We start from the raw sequence: 19,514 nt of genomic DNA on the forward strand, positions 1-19,514 counted from the left end.
CTAAACGAACAATACCATTTGATACATGCTGTGACAACAGTCTGGAAAGATGGAGGACATGTCTGTGATTACGGTCATTGTCATCTACAGGGGCTTCTAAGGAAGCAGCAGTAATACCAGTGAAAGAGGGGAAATGAGGAGGGGAGAAAACTGAGGGCGTGAGGATAGCTGAGCAAACCTTCCAGTGTCAGAATAAGGAAGGTATTGTTGGAGAAGTGGCAAGGGAGAGAGGACGAGAAGAAGAGAAGGTACAAAAGGACTAATGTAAGCACCAAGAAAAGAGGAAGAATACTAATTGTCTGTGATTCAAGGGTATTATTTTATAGAATGCAGCGAACTCAGTAACACTAGTTGTCCTACAGATGCTTCATGTGGGTAGAAAGTAAAATATTATTTTGCGTGAACTCTGTAGTACTAGTCAGATTTCTTTGATGATTTATTCCTAACTTTGCTAACATAGCTTGGCATGTGAGAAACTGCTCTCTCAGCAGCCATACATCTTCTAAAAGTTTCATTTCATCTTAGGGAGAAAATTAAGTGTCCATTCCATAGCAATCAGAAAGAATAAATCCCATTTTAAGCACATATTCCTTGCTGTGAGCTAATAAATACAATTTTCACTAGCCTATTTCTCTTTTTCTTGTGAATTAATCTTGAGTTGCTGCTTTAAGATATTCAGAGTAGGCACAGATCCACAGAAAGAAAAGCAAAAAGGATTATGTATCGAGACAGCTTCTTTTCTTAAAATAATCCATATTTTTATGTCACGGTCATTGATGCTTAGAAAATTGTATTGACAATTCCATTTTTAAACTAATGGTTTATAGGGACTGTTAGCTTTGTCCTTAGGCTCCTGGCAGCCCAGGGCAAACTTTTATTTCCAAGCATCTGCTCACCACTTAATTCATAATTAGCATTCTGGATACAGCCGGAGCTGGTAGCAGTAGTTCTAAATTACCGCTTTGGACAAGCATATCAATGATGAAAACTCATGACTCACGTCTCTGCTGAAAGGATGATTTCTGGTGTTGTTTACATCTTTCGAAGTTACCAGTATAATTTTGCTGTAATAACTAAGATAATGAATTTTCCTATTGTTTTTCTTTTTCTTTCTTTCCTCTTCAATTTTGGGAACACTTCAGTCTGTTTTTCTCTTTTCTTGTTATCAATGGCATGGGTAGTTGTACACATTACATTTTGTATTAATGGATTATTTCTTGTTTTATTAGGAATTAAAATATTGCATAAAATGGGGTATTTTGCAGATGTAAATGTTGAAATCCTGAGAATCGTGTTATATGGCAATAAAGTCTCCATCACATTTCAAAATTTAAAACTTCAATCCCAACAGTGACAGCTTTTAAAAATCTCCTTGGATGGCACTTGAGGGTCAGTGCTCAGAAGTGTCCTGGTTGAATCTGTGGATTAGACAGCTCTTCTTATTTGAAGAGTTTGGAGGGTTTGCACAATGAACACCAAACATAATGATGCTGGCTGATGGCTTAAAGCGAGACGTAGTGACCAACTCCAGCACAGACACTGAGGGGAGGGAACTCTTACGAAGTGGTCCTCGTGGTGATGACTGCTGGTAAAGTCGTGAGGTCTGACGATACTACCACAGCCAAGGCATCTGCTGGAGACAGAGTCCAGTCCCAAGCCAGCCTCTCCCATCAGCAGGCATCACTGTGGGACACGGAAAGATAGAGGCAGAGACTGGAGTGCTGCATCCACAAACCAAGGAAATATCATGATATATAGGTGTGTCTGTGCAGGAGTAAACACGTGTGACATGAAATTCAGAGCGATGTCAAGTCTATGAATTAACAGGGTGACAAGGAAAATAGACTAACTTTTCCTTTGAGACACAAAGAGAAACATCTAGTTGTGGTAGAGGTTTGGCTTCCTCTTTTATGTAACACTTCTCTCTGCTTACGATTTTGGTTCTGAAAATTATTTTCCTCTCCATTCTGTATAGGAAGTACACACAGGTATTGTTGGAATGCTTGTAACTTGCACTCAGGACTGTCAGATCCCAGTAGGACTGTTCTGTTGCTGGAGCTTGGGGGCAGGGAATGAATAGGTATAGATATTCAACTCCAGAATAGATATTTTGCCCTCCAGGTGTTTGGGGAACAGAATGTATATTTCTCTACTTCCACTAATACCAAAGTGTAAACTCTCTTTATCCAATAACTTGTAGTTTTCCTTCTACTTAGTAGAAGGGAGTTTTAGATACATTTTTCTTACTTAAAATTCCTTCCTCCTGTTTTCCCACTGGGTTTTTAGTTAAAAAGCCAACCACTCATTTCTATTTTGGTAGGTTTGTATCCAGAGCAAGTACACAGTACTTTTATTTCAACTCTATTTTGAGGTATTTTTTCTAAAAGAAGCATTTTTTAAAGAAAAATTTTGCCTACTGGAGTAAATGATTTACCAGCTAGGCAAAAGAGCAAGAAAACTGCTCACATTAAATCTCAGAACATTTAAAGTTCTATTGTGCCTGTGAAGTTTAGCTCTTAGAACTTTAGATAGTAGCCTTTTCTACTCAAATACCCAGAGCCTAAAAAGAAGCAGTACTATGTGACCACGTGCATTTTTATTTTTAGGATTTAAACAGTAATGGGCTTTGAAAAATCATGTTAGAAATTTGTGTTTAGCTGCTGTCTATAGATAAGTATTCAAATTTCTGAGGTATGCTCATTAAAATTTCTTATTTTACAGTATTTACATGAATAGGTTTCTCCCCATACATATATCAGTTTACACACACACACACACACACACACACACACACACACACACAGACTGTTTTTCCAGAATTTTAATTCCATCACTATACATGATACACATGAAATATTTTAAATAAAATGTATCTAGTCAGATCAATGCTCAGATTAGCTTCTGTATAACCAGCTCACAAATTAATAACCCTCACATAAAAGAAGACTATAACTATAGCAGAAACTCATCTGTACCTCAACTGAGATACTTATTATGGATTTCATTTCAAAAATACAATTATGAAGGCCATTATGACTTAAAAATCTATCTTTGAGCATTTAGACTGGTTCATCAGAAAATGTTTTCCCATTTCTTCACCAAAAGTTATAAAAGCTTTGACTCAGGGTTTATCAAATATTTAGAACCAGAGGATCTTAATATGAGAAGAGCAATTATTGGAATCATCAGAGAACTGTTCAACAGAATATTGTGCTACAAAAGTGGCAGTAGTTACAAGGTATAATCATATCGGTTTGTCCGTAATGATCCATGTTAGGAATGAATGAGGAAAGAATACATACTTAGCTTGAAAACAGAAGACAATAAGCTACTTCTTTGCTCTTGATATTGTTTCTTATTCCATTGATAGTGAAACATAAGTAGCAAATACTTTGCTTACAAGTGGCAACATTTTAACTTTTACTTCTTCCTGTGGTCCTTGTTTGTGCTTGGGAATAAGTAAGTCTTCAGTGCTAAGAAGAGAAAGGAACTGGAAGCATGTTAACATTCTCAAATATAAGAGGTATAAGAGGATAGAAAAGGTTCAAGGACCCCACAGTGTAGGTCAGAGAAAGTTATCACTGGAGAGAACAGTAGAAAATAGGAGGCCAGCTAACAGCGTTGGCATCAGGGAGAACTGTGAAATCCATGAAGTATGTTTTTATGTGCTTCTCATCTCCTGGCAATGTTTACTCATGCTTTCTCCATCAAATGCCCACCACTCTCCCCGCCAGTCTTTTCATAGTCCTTCCTTCCTAACTGAACAGTACCCACTTGGCTCTATTATCTCCTCAGTGGTCTCCAATAGATAATTTGCCAAATTGCTCGGTGTTAACAACAACAAAAAATGTCTAAGTATCAAATACTAAGCAGGATACTAAGTGCATAAAAATTACCCTAATGCCTGGGCTTCCTTCCAAGTATCATGCTTAATGATGACAGCATTCCCATTAGTTCCTCCAATAGAGGGGACTTCTGGACAGATTAAAAGGCAAAACTTTGGGAGCTCATTCGGGGAAGGACATCTAAAATCAGGTATGGCTTTGAGATATTCCTTGAATCACACTATACATATATACCTGCTAATTTTATGTGGGTTCTTTTGTGACTTATAGACTTTGAGAACCCAAGAAAATCAGATGGTTTTCTAGTCCTCCAATCATCAAATTTTATTTTTAAATTAGACTGGGTGTGAAAAATCAGGATTCTTAGGCTGGTTAAAGGAGTCACAGATTAATAAGAGATTTTCCCATTCTTCACATTGCTCCTTAATTTCTTATTTGATGTTCTCATATAGAAATATTTTTTCTCCATTCTCTCTAAGAATGTAATGACCTCAAACACATAGCCTGTACAACTTGACTTCTAAGAATACCTGCGTGCGTGTGCGCGGGCACACACACACACACACAGCTGAAGGTAATTTAAGGACTAAGAGGGTATATTCTTTAGAATTTCAAGATGGCAATAAAAACTTACTTTCAATTTGGCTGAAACTGAGAAAGTTGGAATTGTGTATAAATATATCATTATAAAAATTTTCTTTATTGATCCTTTAAATTATGTCTTAAGAAGTTTGGGGGCTTCCCTGGTGGCGCAGTGGTTGAGAGTCCGCCTGCCGATGCAGGGGATGCGGGTTCGTGCCCCGGTCCAGGAAGATCCCACATGCCGCGGAGCAGCTAGGCCCGTGAGCCATGGCCGCTGAGCCTGCGCGTCCGGAGCCTGTGCTCCGCAACGGGAGAGGCCACAACAGTGAGAGGCCCACGTACCGCAAAAAAAAAAAAAAAAAAAAAAAAAAGTTTGGAATTTGACAGTTTTAGAGATCATGTACTATATTCATGTTCTTAAACTAATTCAATAAGGCTATTAACATGATAGTTCTACTGAAGAACATTAATTCCTTTCATTAAATATATTAATGGATACTTGCAGTCATTGCTAAAGTCAAATACCGTCATTCCTTTTTGACTATACAGTGACTGTTCTGATAAAATGAACATTTACTCAGCTCTTAAAATAGTGATATGCAGGACTGGAGGATGATGTCTGCTTTTTAGTTCCTTTGACTTCAATACAATTATTTTACTAAGCCTCTCAGCAAAACTCGCACAAGGAACATGAAAGCAGTGAAGGTACTCTTTAGAAAGCAATTACCTGAACTCTGATATCCTTCATTCAGACAGATGAATGTGGAGTTTACATGCCTCCTCAATGGCTTGTCTTTGATAACAAGTGTAAAATATTTATGAATAAAATCACTAGGTTATTTCACTCTCAGACTATTGCTGTCTGCTATTTATTTCAAAGACAACAGAGAGACAAATACAGATGCATTTTAGTTTGTTTGGATTTCATCTTTAATGACATCCTTTTAACTTTTACTTGTTCTAGATTTTGGTTTAATTAAGAACCCATAGTAGATGCTGTATTGTGTTTCCCAGGTTCCCCTTCCAGGAATGGGGCTTGAGAGATTTATCATTTAATGGCTCTCAGTTGAGTCCCTCTCTGGGAAATGTCCTTCACCAAAGAGAACCACCCTGCTCAAGGCCACACCCTTGCCCTGAGGTCAGCCTGCATCATTTGACTGGTTGATGTATCCAGGTAGAAACATGAAGATGTCCCCCTTGCCTAAGTTAGGACGACTGTGAGGGCACCATCCCTGCTCCAGAGTACCCGCACGATTGAGTGAGCCTTTGCTGTAGCTTCATCTAGTTTAAACCTTCCCTCTGCCCAATCCTTCTTCTTACACTTCCCTACAAGCTTACCTAATAAACTTCCTGCATGAAAATGGAGAACTGAACTTACACAGCAACCTGTAAGTTTGAAAATCACAGTCATCCTTGAACAGCCTAGACCAGAATCTTAAAGAGAAAGTTTAGGGTATGGGATGAGATTGATAGGCAACAATCACAAAAGATTTTTTCTCTGGAGAGGACATTAAGATGTAGAATCTAAGAGTTATCAGTCAACATAGATCTTCCCATGAAGTAACTGCTTTACTGCGAGCAATGGAGTATTTTTGAAAGAGCACTGGACAGGAAGAAGACAATACTGTTCCTTCCTCCAAACAGTGTGGGACCTCGGGCAAGTTGGCTTCTTTGTGAGAGACTAGACTGTGTTCTCTAAATTCCCTTCTGATTCCATGGGTCTGTGATTTTTTCCAAGCATGTGGAAGAACTACCACTTATCCTTTGTTATTAAAAATTATTGGGATGATACTTATTTCTCTGTAGTTTTCTTCAAAGAATGCCAGAGGCCACACAACAGGGATGAATGAAAGATTTTTAAAAATGGACCATAATTCACTATAGCCGAGAAGGTATCCAGGCAGCCATAATGTTTCTGAAGGATTGGTGCTTTGAGGGAAGACAGTGTGTGAGACTATGAAGAGGACTCTTTTCATACCTTATGTCCAACATTCACTTACAAACTTACCAAGCTATAGAACACAAGAAAAAAAATGACTAATAAGAAAAAAAATACTAAAGGTCTTCAGAAGTTTCAGATATTGGAGATATCAAATACCCCCCCTCGTGTTAACCTGTTAGTACCTTAGTTACTTTCATCTCCCTAGGACCTGTGATGTGTTCAAGGTGATATGGGCTAATTTTACATGATAATTCATGCTAATGTATAAAGAGAACTTCTCTGCCACCTCCTTGAACCATTTGATAAACTTCAGTAGTGCTTCTAAGAAAATAAATAACTAGTTGTATAGCCCAGAAGAGCTGGTTGGAATTTCAGGCTATGTCGGAGAGAAGAATGTTGGTAAGATAGCAATACATAAGGGCAATAATTTGGGGACAGGAAGAGCACTTTGGGGACCCTCTAATGGCTTTATGTTAGCTAACCAGCCTGACCACGTGGACACTAAATTGTTAGCAAGCACAATTAATCATTGACCCATATGATTTTGTTTCTGTCTGATCTGCATACTATAGCTGCTTTATACTTTGAGACTTTGAGAAATACACAATATACTTTGTGTATTTCATGCAGTTCTGTTGTTTTAAAAAGCTGAGGAGGTATTAAAGTGAAGCAATTGTAAATCTATCAGATCTGCCGCAGCCAGTATCAGGTCCACCAGGGCATGATTGCTGCTGTGAGAAATGCAGATTTCTGTTGGCTGTGCTCCGATGCAGATAGACCTTGTCTTAGGAATCTGAAAAGATGAAGAGCACAGGAATCTTGGTTTGTTTTATTTATTTATTTTTATTTTTTTGCGGTACGCGGGCCTCTCACTGTTGTGGCCTCTCCCGTTGCGGAGCACAGGCTCCGGACGCGCAGGCTCAGCGGCCATGGCTCACAGGCCCAGCCGCTACGCGGCATGTGGGATCTTCCCGGACCGGGGCACGAACCCGTGTCCCCTGCATCAGCAGGCGGACTCTCAACCACTGCGCCACCAGGGAAGCCCTCTTGGTTTGTTTTTTAGAGAAAGGAGACATGACACAACATTTCTAGGTCCTGTAAAGGAAGCCTTTATTTTTCACTTTATTTTTTTGTAAGTTGTAGTGTTGAAGGTATAGAAAAACAAGGGGAAAAACAAGAAATTCTGTTGGAAGATTGAACAGTTGAGCCCAATAGAGCTACTGTTCTGTCAGTATTGACATTACAAATTTCCATCTATGGGTGTTTATAAAATCCGGTTAGACCTGAAACAAAATACACTAGACTCTAGCAGCAAGCAATTTCAAAAAAAACTGAATAACATGTCTTCAATTATTTTTAACTCTAGGCCTTGCAAATTGTTCTATCACCAAACTACTCTGAATGTACCCAACCTTGTTTGACCTGACATTGTAGTCGATTTCTTTCAGACACATTTTTGGTATATATAAGTGTGATAAAATGCTCTTCAGAGGTACTTTAATTTAGATAAATATAGACATTAAGCTTCATCACTACTTTTAGAGAATATTACCTTTAAAGTAGATTCCCTACTGTATATTGCTTGAATTAAGCAGTTTTAGTAACTACTTGATAAGTACTGAACTTTATTTGAGTAATGTTCAGCATATTAAAGATCTGAAATTATAGTCCTAAATTAAGATCTCATTGGGCAATATTAACTAAGTATAATGGTCCCAATGCTAGCACAAAGGCCTGTACGATGAAGTACTATTTACTGGCTCAATCAACCCTGCCTTTATGCAGCATTGCTACATCAATGTTGCAGTGTTTTATTGATTTTTGTCTGAGACATGGAGAATAGAAAAAGATGGGAGGGGGCTTCCCTGGTGGCACAGTGGTTGAGAGTCCGCCTGCCGATGCAGGGGACACGGGTTCGTGCCCTGGTCTGGGAAGATCCCACATGCCGCAGATAGGCTAGGCCCGTGAGCCATGGCCGTTGAGCCTGCACATCCAGAGCCTGTGCTCCGCAACGGGAAAGGCCACAACAGTGAAAGGTCCGCGTACCGCAAAAAAAAAAAAAAAAAAAAAAAAAAAGATGGGAGGAGTCAAGAGAATGCATATTGAAGAGATAGTAAAAGAAAAAACTGGAAAGATTAAGTGGGGGAACAGAAAAGATTAGAAGATACAGTTGACCAAGAAGCAGACTCATACCAAGAGTTACAACTAATTCAATGGACATAATGCTGCTATAAGTATACTCAAGACCTCACATTTAACTGTTCATTATTCATTTATTTAATAAATAATCACTGAGCACCTAATATAAGCCAGAAAATTTTCTAAGTGCTAGGGACATGAAAGTGAACAAAACAGATGAAAATTCCAGTCCTTTAGACAACTGGTAGATGAATGGATAAGCTAATTGTGGTATATACATACAAGGAAATATCATTCAGCCATAAATAAGAGGGAAATTGTGACATGTTACAACATGGATGAACCTTGAGAACCTTATGCTATGTGAAATAAACTAGTCACAAAAAGACAAATACTGTATGCCACCTGTATGAGGCACCTGGAGTAGTCAAGTTCATAGAGACAGACAGTAGGGTGCTGATTGTCAGGGCTAGGGGAGGGGAGAATGGGGGAGTTACTGCTTAATGGGTCCAGAGTGTCAGTTTTGCAAGATGGAAAGAGCCCTCTTGATGGATGGTGGTTGCACAACAAGATGAATGTATTTAATACCACTGAACCGTACACTTCAAATGGTTTAAGAGGGTAAATTTTATATTATGTGTATTTTACCACAATAAAAAAATAGGGGAAAAAACCTTCCTGCCCACACAGAGTTTACTATTTGATAAACTCGGTTAACAGCTTCCTAGGTTATATACAATCTGTAGGTCTCAAAAAGATTTTGGTAATAGTTTTCTTTTTTTCCCATTCTTCAGGGAGAAATATAACCAAAAGAGTGTTGATTCTTAAAAGATTCTAAAGAAATGTAATACAAATTTTAGTATACACACATCAATGTAATCCTTCAGTACTTACAGTTAATAAGTTCCCTTAGGTTCTCTTAGGTCTGTCCTGATGAAAAAGGAGCAGTGGGCAGGGGAATCCCAACAGAAAGAATCTGTGTGGGGAGGACTGTCGGAAAAACCAAAGTTTAGGGGGATTCAAACTGCCAAGACTCACTACCAGCCTAAGGGCACAGCATCCTTCCTCCTGCTGCCTCTTACTGAGGCCTCTTGAGAACACTAACAACCAAGAATCGGAAGAGAGGACCTTCTGGCTCCTCATTTGCTCATCTTGTAGGATGCTTCTGTAAGGGCCTTTTCAGTGCATGGGTCCTGGCTGCTCCTCCCTCAAACTGAATTATTTCTTACTTTTGACCTGTTCTCATAGGTTTTCCTCTTTGAAGATGGGTGGTGTTTCTGTGGACCACTCATATCAGATTCATCTGGGCATTAAAAGTGGTGGTTCTTGGACCTACTCAGGCAGAACCTTTAGGAATCTGCATTTTTACTACACTCCTCAGTTGACTGGGAAACATGTGAATGATTGAGAATCACCCCTAATGGGGTGTTTTTGAGTGTATTTGGAGAACAAAAGAAAACCTTTATTTTCTCTGTCAAATGAAACTGAGATTAGGGCTCATGGTCCTAAACTTTACCTGAAGCTTGGATATTACTTTGCACCAGGTAGATGCACAAGGATCAGTTCAACTCATGGGAATGATTGCAACAAGTCAAGGTGTTACCTGGCAAAGTATCAGTGACAGCTCTTGCCTTAAAAAAAAGGCTGTATATTGTTCACAGCAAAGAATTTAGGTGGTTTCAAACTCCCTCTGATATTTCCTCCCATGTAAGCAAGTAAAAAGGTTTTGTTATTGTATGTTTACACCTTCAGTATTTTATATATATAGATATAATGACTCCAATATTGTGGAAGGCCATGTTTCTGGGACGCTTGTTGAAAAAAATGACAAAATTAATATACTTCAGGTCGAAATAACCCTTCAATTTAATGGATGAATGACCTCAAAATATTCTATTAGTCTTCTAAATGTTCAACCACCTGCTTTCTCCTGATTTTCTTTAGCCTTTAATATCTGTGCAACTATTTGATATTTAAACGGTTATGTCCTTGCTATGTCTTGCTACCTTGTCAGATTATACGTTTCTAGGGAGGAGATACCAGTATTATTTAGCTAGAATGAGAGCCCTAAAATGATATTGCCCACTTCCTAAGCTAATAAGGCTTGAAGGTTAGAAGGTAGGTGCATTTTATACTATATCCTTAGTGTTTGGTACTCTGCCTGATATATAAGTAGGCATTCAGAAATGCTTATTGAATTAATATGAAATATGAACATGGAAGGCTGGCCTGGAAGGCATGGACGTGATGGTTACCAGCAACATAGCATCAGAGTCCTAAGAGATGGGCGGTTGCTCTCTAACTGCCTAATGAGAATATATTAGAAGACAATCTGGTTTACAAGCTGATAAACCAGCTCCTTATGGATGAGAAACTCTCCCTGATGGTCTAAAAGCTCTTTCCGGAAAATTCTATTATTCAGACAGCCATTCATAACTAAAGAGTTAACTGGCATCAAAAAAAGGTGGCCAAGAGAACAAATGCAAGAAGTTACAATGTTAGGTTGAAGTGGAATTAACTCTCAAATTCAGCAAGGCATCTTATGGCTTGATACTAGAGATTTCAGTTTTTCTATAAAACAGCATCTTCATACAGTATCCACCTCAATCTAAATTTATAGACTGTTTCCACTTGCTCAGAACCAATTACTCAGTTTGCTAAATGTTGGGTCTTCTAGAACAAGAGTAAAGGCCAATTGTGAAGAACACAGGTGAGACAGACTTGGAAGCCACCTCCTACTTTTCTCAGTGTAAATACCAACCAAATTCCCTGCATTAGAGAGAGCAAACAAATTTTTTTTCTTTACATTTAACAAAAGGTAATTTTGGAATTTTTGTTTGGAAACTAATTTTTAATGTGATATCATTATTTCCCTATGTGAAGAATAGATTGTAGGAACTTCCCCTTCTATTTTCATTCCTGGTTTTCTTTCATACCTTTGTCCAATAGCAACACCTGTTATTTGTAGAGCATTTACTTGGTGGCAGGTACTGCCTTAAGTGAATTAAAAGTGTATCTCATTTAATACTCATGGCTACCCTACATACCTTGAGATACAAAGATTACTACATGCAGATAATAAAATTAAGAGAGATGATTCACCTACCTGAAAGGAGAACTCATATGTTCAAACTCAGAGTTTACCTGAACATTATGCAGTTCTACTAGGACTTATATAAGGGCGTGGGCAAAAAATTGAGGGATTGGGCTTAAATAACTTTAGCCCTGATACCATTTGGGCAGGGGTAGTATAGGAAGATACTATAGAAATGGACCTCTACTTGGATGACACAGGGAGGGAGGATTCTTTTATATATAATTATCTCAATCCTCTGCCTTCATGAATTCTCACTTACTACCTACTCAACCACATTATACAGGCTAGATTGGAAAGTTCCCGTAGGCAAGCTTATGTATGATAATTTTGGTTACTCCTTTAGCATTTAGCAGAGGAAGATTCATATCACAGGGACTCTACCAGTATTGACTAAGTAACAGGTGTCACAGGGAAAGGGTCCTGGTCCCATTCTTATTGCTAGTGAAGCGTTTCCTTTGGTGCTCTTCCAACAGAAAACATGCCTAAGAGACAGGATAAGCTTCAACCTGAGGTGAGTCATCTACCTAAAGTCCTTATGGCTAAAATATTAGAAAGAGAAAGAACATTAGCAGCCTTGAACACAGGAAAGAGAAAAGGAACCTATCCTATATCTCAGAGGCAGGTCCATCCTTCAGCCACAAGATCCAGATGGTAAAAGAGATCCTCTGGATTAGGCTGAGTGCCCCCTCTGTGGTAGGGCTGAAACTGAATCAAGAGGAGGAAACAGTCCCAAATAACCAAATTTCCATCTTCTGACTGAGCTACAGAACTTGCTCAGAACCGGATTTCATCACAGCCCTGATGAGTCTGCCCAAGCACCACTCCACATGTGAGAGTCAGCAATTGTGTATCTAAAAGAGAACATGAAATCAGCCTTTACTCTAACCACCTCCCCAAGGTTTAACCAACTGCAAGGAAATACAGTCCAAAAGGGGGAAAATGTTAATAATGTCACCCAGTGAGAATATTCAATTAATATATCTGGAGCAAAGGTCAAAACTCAGATGCCGAGTGTCCACATATGTTATGGGTAATTTACCACAGTAAAAAATTTATCATAAGTGAATAAAATAAGTGGTTGAATTCATTTATATCATAAATAAGCATTATTCCCAGAAGAATAGACACCCAAGTGTTGTCAGGTTTTCTGAGACTTTGAGGGGAGCCAGAAATCCAGATTTTTAAGTTAATGGTTGGCAACTAATTTAATTTTTTAAAGCACCATGTAGGCCAAACAAGTAAGGTGCTGGTGTGACTGGTGATCTACTACTTTGTGACCTTCATAAAGAAATAAAATATATTTTAAAAATTATGAAAAAGATTTTGGAGAGGACAACTGTAGTATTTTACTAGGACTGCCATAACAAAATACCACCAACTTAAACAAGAGAAATTTATTTCCTCACAGTTCTGGAGGATAGAAGTGCAAGATCAAGGTGTTAGCAGGGTTGGTTTCCTTGTGACTCCTCTCTCCTTGTTTGTAGATATCTGTCTTCTCCCTTTGTCTTCACAAGGTCTTACCACTGTGCTTGTCTGTGTTCTAATCTCCTTTTCTTCTAAGGACACTAGTCATATTAGATGAGCACCCCCCCCGGGGGGAGGTCATTCTACCTTCATTACCTCTTTAAAGGCTCGTCTCCTAATACAGTCATACTGTGAGATATTGAGGACTTTATGTGTTGTGGAAGGACACATTCAGCCCACAACATTAACCTTATCCATGAAATAGTTTCTTTCTGTTAGAAGATACACTGAGGCACATTAAAAATTTTAAGAGTTTATTTGATCAAAACTTGATTTGAATATGACAGTGTCAAACTGGAAATGGTCAGGGGCAGTCTGCTGACTGGGGGTAGAGTGTAGGCTTGTATACGGAAGACAGAGGCAAAGCAAGGAAGTTATCTGATTGGCTATAGCTTAAGCCTTTGCATTATCTGGGACAGCCTAATTGGTTGTTTGAGATTGGTTGTTCTTACTCTTGAGGCATTGACAGTATTGACTCTGGCTTCAGTGTTGGTCTGCAGAAGTAGGCTACCAAGGCATTAGAGCCTCCTCAGTCTTGGCCTCCTTGTTGGATTACTTTTAATGCTTGGTAGGCAAGATGACTACATATTCTGGTTTGCGAACACAGTCCTTTTCTTTGCGTGATATCTTGGCACAAATATCAGTAGACCTGATACTTACTCTCAAAAGGGTCCTTGTTTGGGTGACAAATTTATAGTCACTTTATTTATAAGAAACCCATGAATATTTTATAAAAGACCAATTAGCCATTTTTTCAGCAGATATGAACAGATTATATTCTACTATTAAAGAATTCTAATAATTACTGGAGACAGTAAGAATGCATGCTGCAAAATATCAGACTAGTAAAATTCAGTCCCATTCAGTACTTTAATAAATGCTAACAATAAATAACTGAGATAAGTATTTTCCTATTGATTGATTATCAGACATGCCCAGCTGCTGTGCAAGACGCTGGGGATGAAGTAATGAACAAAATAATTCTACTCCTTACCTTCATATGGAGTTTCTAGTATAGCTCACAAAAGACAGATTTGAGGAACAGAATCAAAATATTTTAAGAGAATGTGAGGGAAGATGACATACAAGAAGACATGTTAATAGAAATAATAGAAGTTCCTGAAGATAGAGTAAATGAAACAATCAATCATCAAGGGTATAATTGGGCGGTGGGGGGGTGCAGAATGAGACCAAAAATTGAAGGTGCTCATTGTGATATCAAAAAAGTAATAAGCAGAAACAAATGATTAAATTTTAAGAAGGAAAGAAGAGTTTCTGGGTCTTTAATAAGGGTTACATTTTAGACAAAATTTTATGTGTATATGTGTAGATGCATTTTTCTGATGAAAGGACACAATGTTTTATCATTTTTCTCAAAGAGATCTCTGACTCCAAAATGTTAAAAACCTTTATTGTAGTAAAGGATGTTTTCCACAATTTTTAGAGTTGCTTTTTAAAGGACATTTCTCAAATTGGAAATCTGTTAAGGACTTTGGTATGACCTAGGGGAAAAACTACCTATCTTAAATGTATCCATCGTTTTCCAATTTTTTCTATTCTCCATGGTCACAATGTCTGTTAACATCCAGCCCCCATAATGGGAGACTGTAGGAAGTCCAGTCCCATGTCCTATAGTGTTTGTGAGGGCGTTGGTGTACACATGTGGAGCACATCCCTTCTGCCCTCTTGTTCCAGACGCTGCTTAGGGCTTCTCTGACATATCTGGCCACCTCTGTACCACACTGTACAACTGCTGGTCAGGTCAGCTTCACGCCAAGATAGCCCTGCCATCCCCCAGGTCTCAGTAAATACTAGGCTAGCACGGGGAATCGCCAGGACTGAATCTTCTAAGGAATTTTAGCAAAGTAAATATAACTTTAATTGGATATCAGGAATCACTGCTCCTAAGGGCTATCATCCCTAACCTTTGCTTTCACAAAGATTTCTCAAACTCACCCCCAAGCTTTGGAAGCTCATGCACTTTCCTTTCTTTAATGAGCATCTCCTCTTTCTTGTCACCTCTCTCTCATTTCCCTCCCCAATCCCAGAGCCCTCAGTCCTATTTTCCCCAGCTCAAAATTATATCTTTGTGAAGTTGCCACCCAGCCCACAAATAAAATCACATTCCTTTTATTTGGTAGAGCAATTCAATTCGTTTAAATACCACTCTCCTTCCAGAAGAGGCCTTGCTTTGGCATAAGTGTTTACCTAAACAAAACAGCAGCCTCTATCTTTCCCTGTAATGCAAAAACAGCCTCCTTTTCTTTAAGTACCATCTTTTTTTTCTGCAGAAATTTAAGCAAACAAAAAGAAAAATAGTGAGCTGAGAGAACAAGAAGAAATTATAAGACTAAGAAAAGAGAAGAATGTGGTTGATTATTTTAGTTAATTGTTGGACCAAAAGTTGGGCTCAATTCAATTCCCCCGCCACCCCCACTAAATTGGATTAGACTGAGAAAGCAGAGGTCAGACAGAAGGAAAGCCAAAAATTGTTAAATACTTCCTCTGTTGTAAAAGGGATCAAAGTTGTTGAGTTTGTTTGTGAGACAAAATCAATGATTAACTTGGAAATAGTTTTGGTGAGTGATTTCATTTGTTTTTTAAACATGTTTTCAAAAATAGCATAATAAAAGTTCTAATGTTACAAACTAAAACAAGTCTACATAACAAATGTAATCATAGATAATAGACCCACCCCTAAAAACATTTGACTTTAAAATAAGGCCAGTGAAGAATGACATATGAAAAAAAACCAGAAACTAAAAAAAAAGGAATGGCATATGATAGGACTAGCATAGCGATTACTTCTGTGAATGAGGATGTCTAAATCACTTACCAAAAATAGTGTATTGTATATAAATAAAGAATAAAATACAATAATTTGTATTACTATGACATAACACTGAAACAAAAACATTAAAAATAAAAGGTTGAATAAGGAAAACAAAAAAAAATGAATGTAAGTTTCAAATGGAATTTAAAGTGAATATAGTAGTAATAGCTAACATTTCTATAGTACTGATTTTATGTACATGTTTTAACTGTATCTCTTAAGCATTTAATCCTCATATAAACTCTATGAGGTGTATACTGTTATTGTATACAAATTTGTTATTATATACAAATATCAAAATTGCCTGTATAACAGAAAAAAAGAAAGTTTATATAAATTCAAAATGCAGAAATTTGAAGTATATGTTTTCAGATCACTGTTCAATAAAACTAGAAAAAAGTAAATTTAAATAAGGAAAACTGACATATTCATACTTTTTAAAAAGTATTCTATAAAGTAACAACTGGGCCAAGAAATCAATAAAGATTAAAACAATATTAAATCAAGAAAACAGCAATAGAATGTTTCTGAAGTGATCAAATATTAACCTTTGTATAAATTGAAACTATGGAATGAGGCCAAAGCATTAATCAAAATGAATTTAGTAGTTTTAAATTTTTTTTTTTTTTTTTTTTTTGCGGTATGCGGGCCTCTCACTGCCGTGGCCTCTCCCGTTGTGGAGCACAGGCTCCGGACGCACAGGCTCAGCAGCCGTGGCTCACGGGCCCAGCCGCTCCCCGGCATGTGGGATCTTCCCGGACCGGGGCACGATCCTATGTCCCCTGCATCAGCAGGTGGACTCTCAACCACTGCGCCACCAGAGAAGCCCAAAAAATATTTTTAATGTGATTAAAAATATAGAAGATAAATTAAACAAGTACTCAACTTTTTATCCTAGGAAAATAATTATAATTACCTAAAAGGAAAATTTAGGACAAGATTTATAAAATAAATACAAAGTAAAATTACATATGGAATAAAATTTTACAGGCAAGAGATATCCCTTTATCTATGTTCCTAACTTTATAATTCTGCACAGTTTTTATATAGGTTGAGATCATTGATGAGCATTTTATCTTCTGAAAGCTCCTGTTTGAATAGTCTCCCATTCTTTCAAAATTCCTTATTAAAATCTTACTAATAACTTTGATATTTTAAGGAAACTAGATATGAATTTCCCAAATTTCAATTCCAATTCTTAAATATATTTCTTTTTCTGCTTTGCAGTTATTTTCCAAACAGGTCAAGCTTTCATTCTGCCATTTGAGAAAAAAAAAATTTTTAATTGAAACTTTACAATTCCCTTTGAAGTGCTAAGAAATAAAAATAGTTTACTAAATCATAAAAGGTAAGAATTTACTGACAAACCAGTACTTATTTGCTAAGGGAAAATGATAAATTTACAGTGGAGAAACATGACAAACACCACCTTAATCAAGTAATCAAAGTTAACATAACCAGTATGAGACAGAGCAAAGCCATATGTCTGCTGATAGGATGCAGGGAGAATACAATGTCAGTTCTGTATCATTGCTGCCAAAGGTGATAACCTGAATCTAACTATGAGAAACCACTGGACAAACCCAAATTGAGAGTCATTCTTTAGGCTAACTGGCCTATTTTGTTCAAAAATGGCAAGCTTGTGAAAAACAATAAAAGACTCAAGAATAGTTCCAACTTAAAGGAGAACAAGAGCACATAATGGACATTATTGGGATTAATGGCAAAGGTTGAGTAAGATCTACAGATTAGACAGTGGTCTCATATCTGTGTTACTTTTTTGATTTTGATAAATGTACAAGAAAAAATTGTGTAAGAAAATTATAACTGAGTAAAAGAATGTCCTCAAATAGTCCTTACTAAAGGAATTTTAAAAGTTATACTTCAGAAAAAGAGTAATCTCAGAAGAATGATCTGACATGAACAAAGACATAAGGAACAAAGAATTTGCTTAACAAACATTGACTAGAAAATAACAACAACACCACTGTATTGTGGAATAAAAGGAAAACCACAAAGAACTAAAATACTCAACAACAATATCAGATAGTTCAGATGTGTTTGGAGTTCTAAGATATTTGCATTGTTTGGGAAGATGATACGGATATTCGCTGATTTCAGACTTTAAGAAGCTAAGTGCTCATGATAGAAAGTTCAAGGTAACTACTCTAAGAATAGGAATGTGGTATATATTTCCAAACTTATAGTGAAAAAGAGATGGAATAAAAAACATAATAAGGTTTTTTTAAAAAGCAAGAGAGGAGAAAAAAGCACCATTTAAAGCAAAAACAAAACTGCAGAAGTGAATTTAAATATATCAATATCCATTATTGACATAAATGGAATAAATGCTCCAGTTGAAAAACTGGCATGTTGGGTCAGTTATTTTCTTTTTCTCAGAATGGTTTTAACAACACACACACACACAAATACACAAGTCAGTTATATCTTGTGGATAAGACACACATCTAAAACACAATGATCCAGAAATTCTGAAAACCAAAGAATAGAAAAAGATATTCCTAACCACACCCCCAAAAAGCTGGTATACTTATATTAGTATCATATAAAGAAAATTTAAAAGTCAAAGAATGGAAAAAGATATTTCTAACTAAATGAAAATTGGTACACTTAGATTAGCATCATGCAAAGAAAACTTTAAGGAAAAAATATTATTAAAAATAAACAAGGAGGAGCTTCAAGATGGCAGAAGAGTAAGACGCGGAGATCACCTTCCTCCCCACAAATACATCAGAAATACATCTACACGTGGAACAACTCCTACAGAACACCTACTGAACACTGGCAGAAGACCTCAGACCTCCCAAAAGGCAAGAAACTCCCCATGTACCTGGGCAGGGCAAAAGAAAAAAGAAAAAACAGAGACAAAAGAATAGGGACCGGACCTGCACCTCTGGGAGGGAGCTGTGAAGGAGGAAAGGTTTATATCACCATTTGTGGAGGCTGAATATAATGGACGCAAGGCGCACTATGACCAGAAGGTTTTTTCACACTTTACAAATAGTTTTCTATTTTAGCTGTGGACATCAAAGAGTCTCATTTGCAGATAGAAGTAGAAACTGTTATCAGGTTCTTCGTATCACGTATCCAAATAGAATGCCCAGTCTTTAGATGCTGTCCAATTTCTTTTGGATAAAGCAAGTGACTCCCAGCAGGACCATGTAGATGAGGACGTTCTGTAGGGAGATCACATCCTCGAGCATCTTCCATTTCCTCTCCTTGTCCAGTGTCGTCTCCAGGCTCTCAATACAGAACATTGCAGCTCTGCCTCGCTGGGCCTCAAGCCTGCGTTCTTCTCTCTCTCTGCCTGAAGCTGGGACGGTTTTAACTTCTTCAAACCTCGGTTACTTCCTATGTAGAATAGAAACCATAGTATCTAACTGATTGCATTGTTGTGAATCTTAAATGAGGTACATTCAGAAAGTTTTACCCAGAGATATTAATATGTTCCCCACCACCCGCCCCTTGCTCCTTAACCTCCTAATACCCTTAGGACTAAACTGTCACTTATTACCCTTCCAACAGGAGATT

At 37.5% G+C, this 19,514-nt stretch overlaps 1 protein-coding gene across 1 annotated transcript; it reads right to left on the minus strand.

The window, feature by feature from the left end:
* Positions 1–19,090: 19,090 nt before the first annotated feature.
* LOC132524154 (mitochondrial import receptor subunit TOM5 homolog) lies at positions 19,091–19,240 on the minus strand. The gene has a single exon (XM_060155989.1). It carries the CDS (start codon positions 19,238–19,240, stop codon positions 19,091–19,093), a length of 150 nt encoding a protein of 49 aa, XP_060011972.1.
* Between the last annotated feature and the right edge of the window lie 274 nt (positions 19,241–19,514).

This window comes from Lagenorhynchus albirostris, chromosome 8, assembly GCF_949774975.1.
Source record: "Lagenorhynchus albirostris chromosome 8, mLagAlb1.1, whole genome shotgun sequence".
NCBI lineage: Eukaryota > Metazoa > Chordata > Mammalia > Artiodactyla > Delphinidae > Lagenorhynchus > Lagenorhynchus albirostris.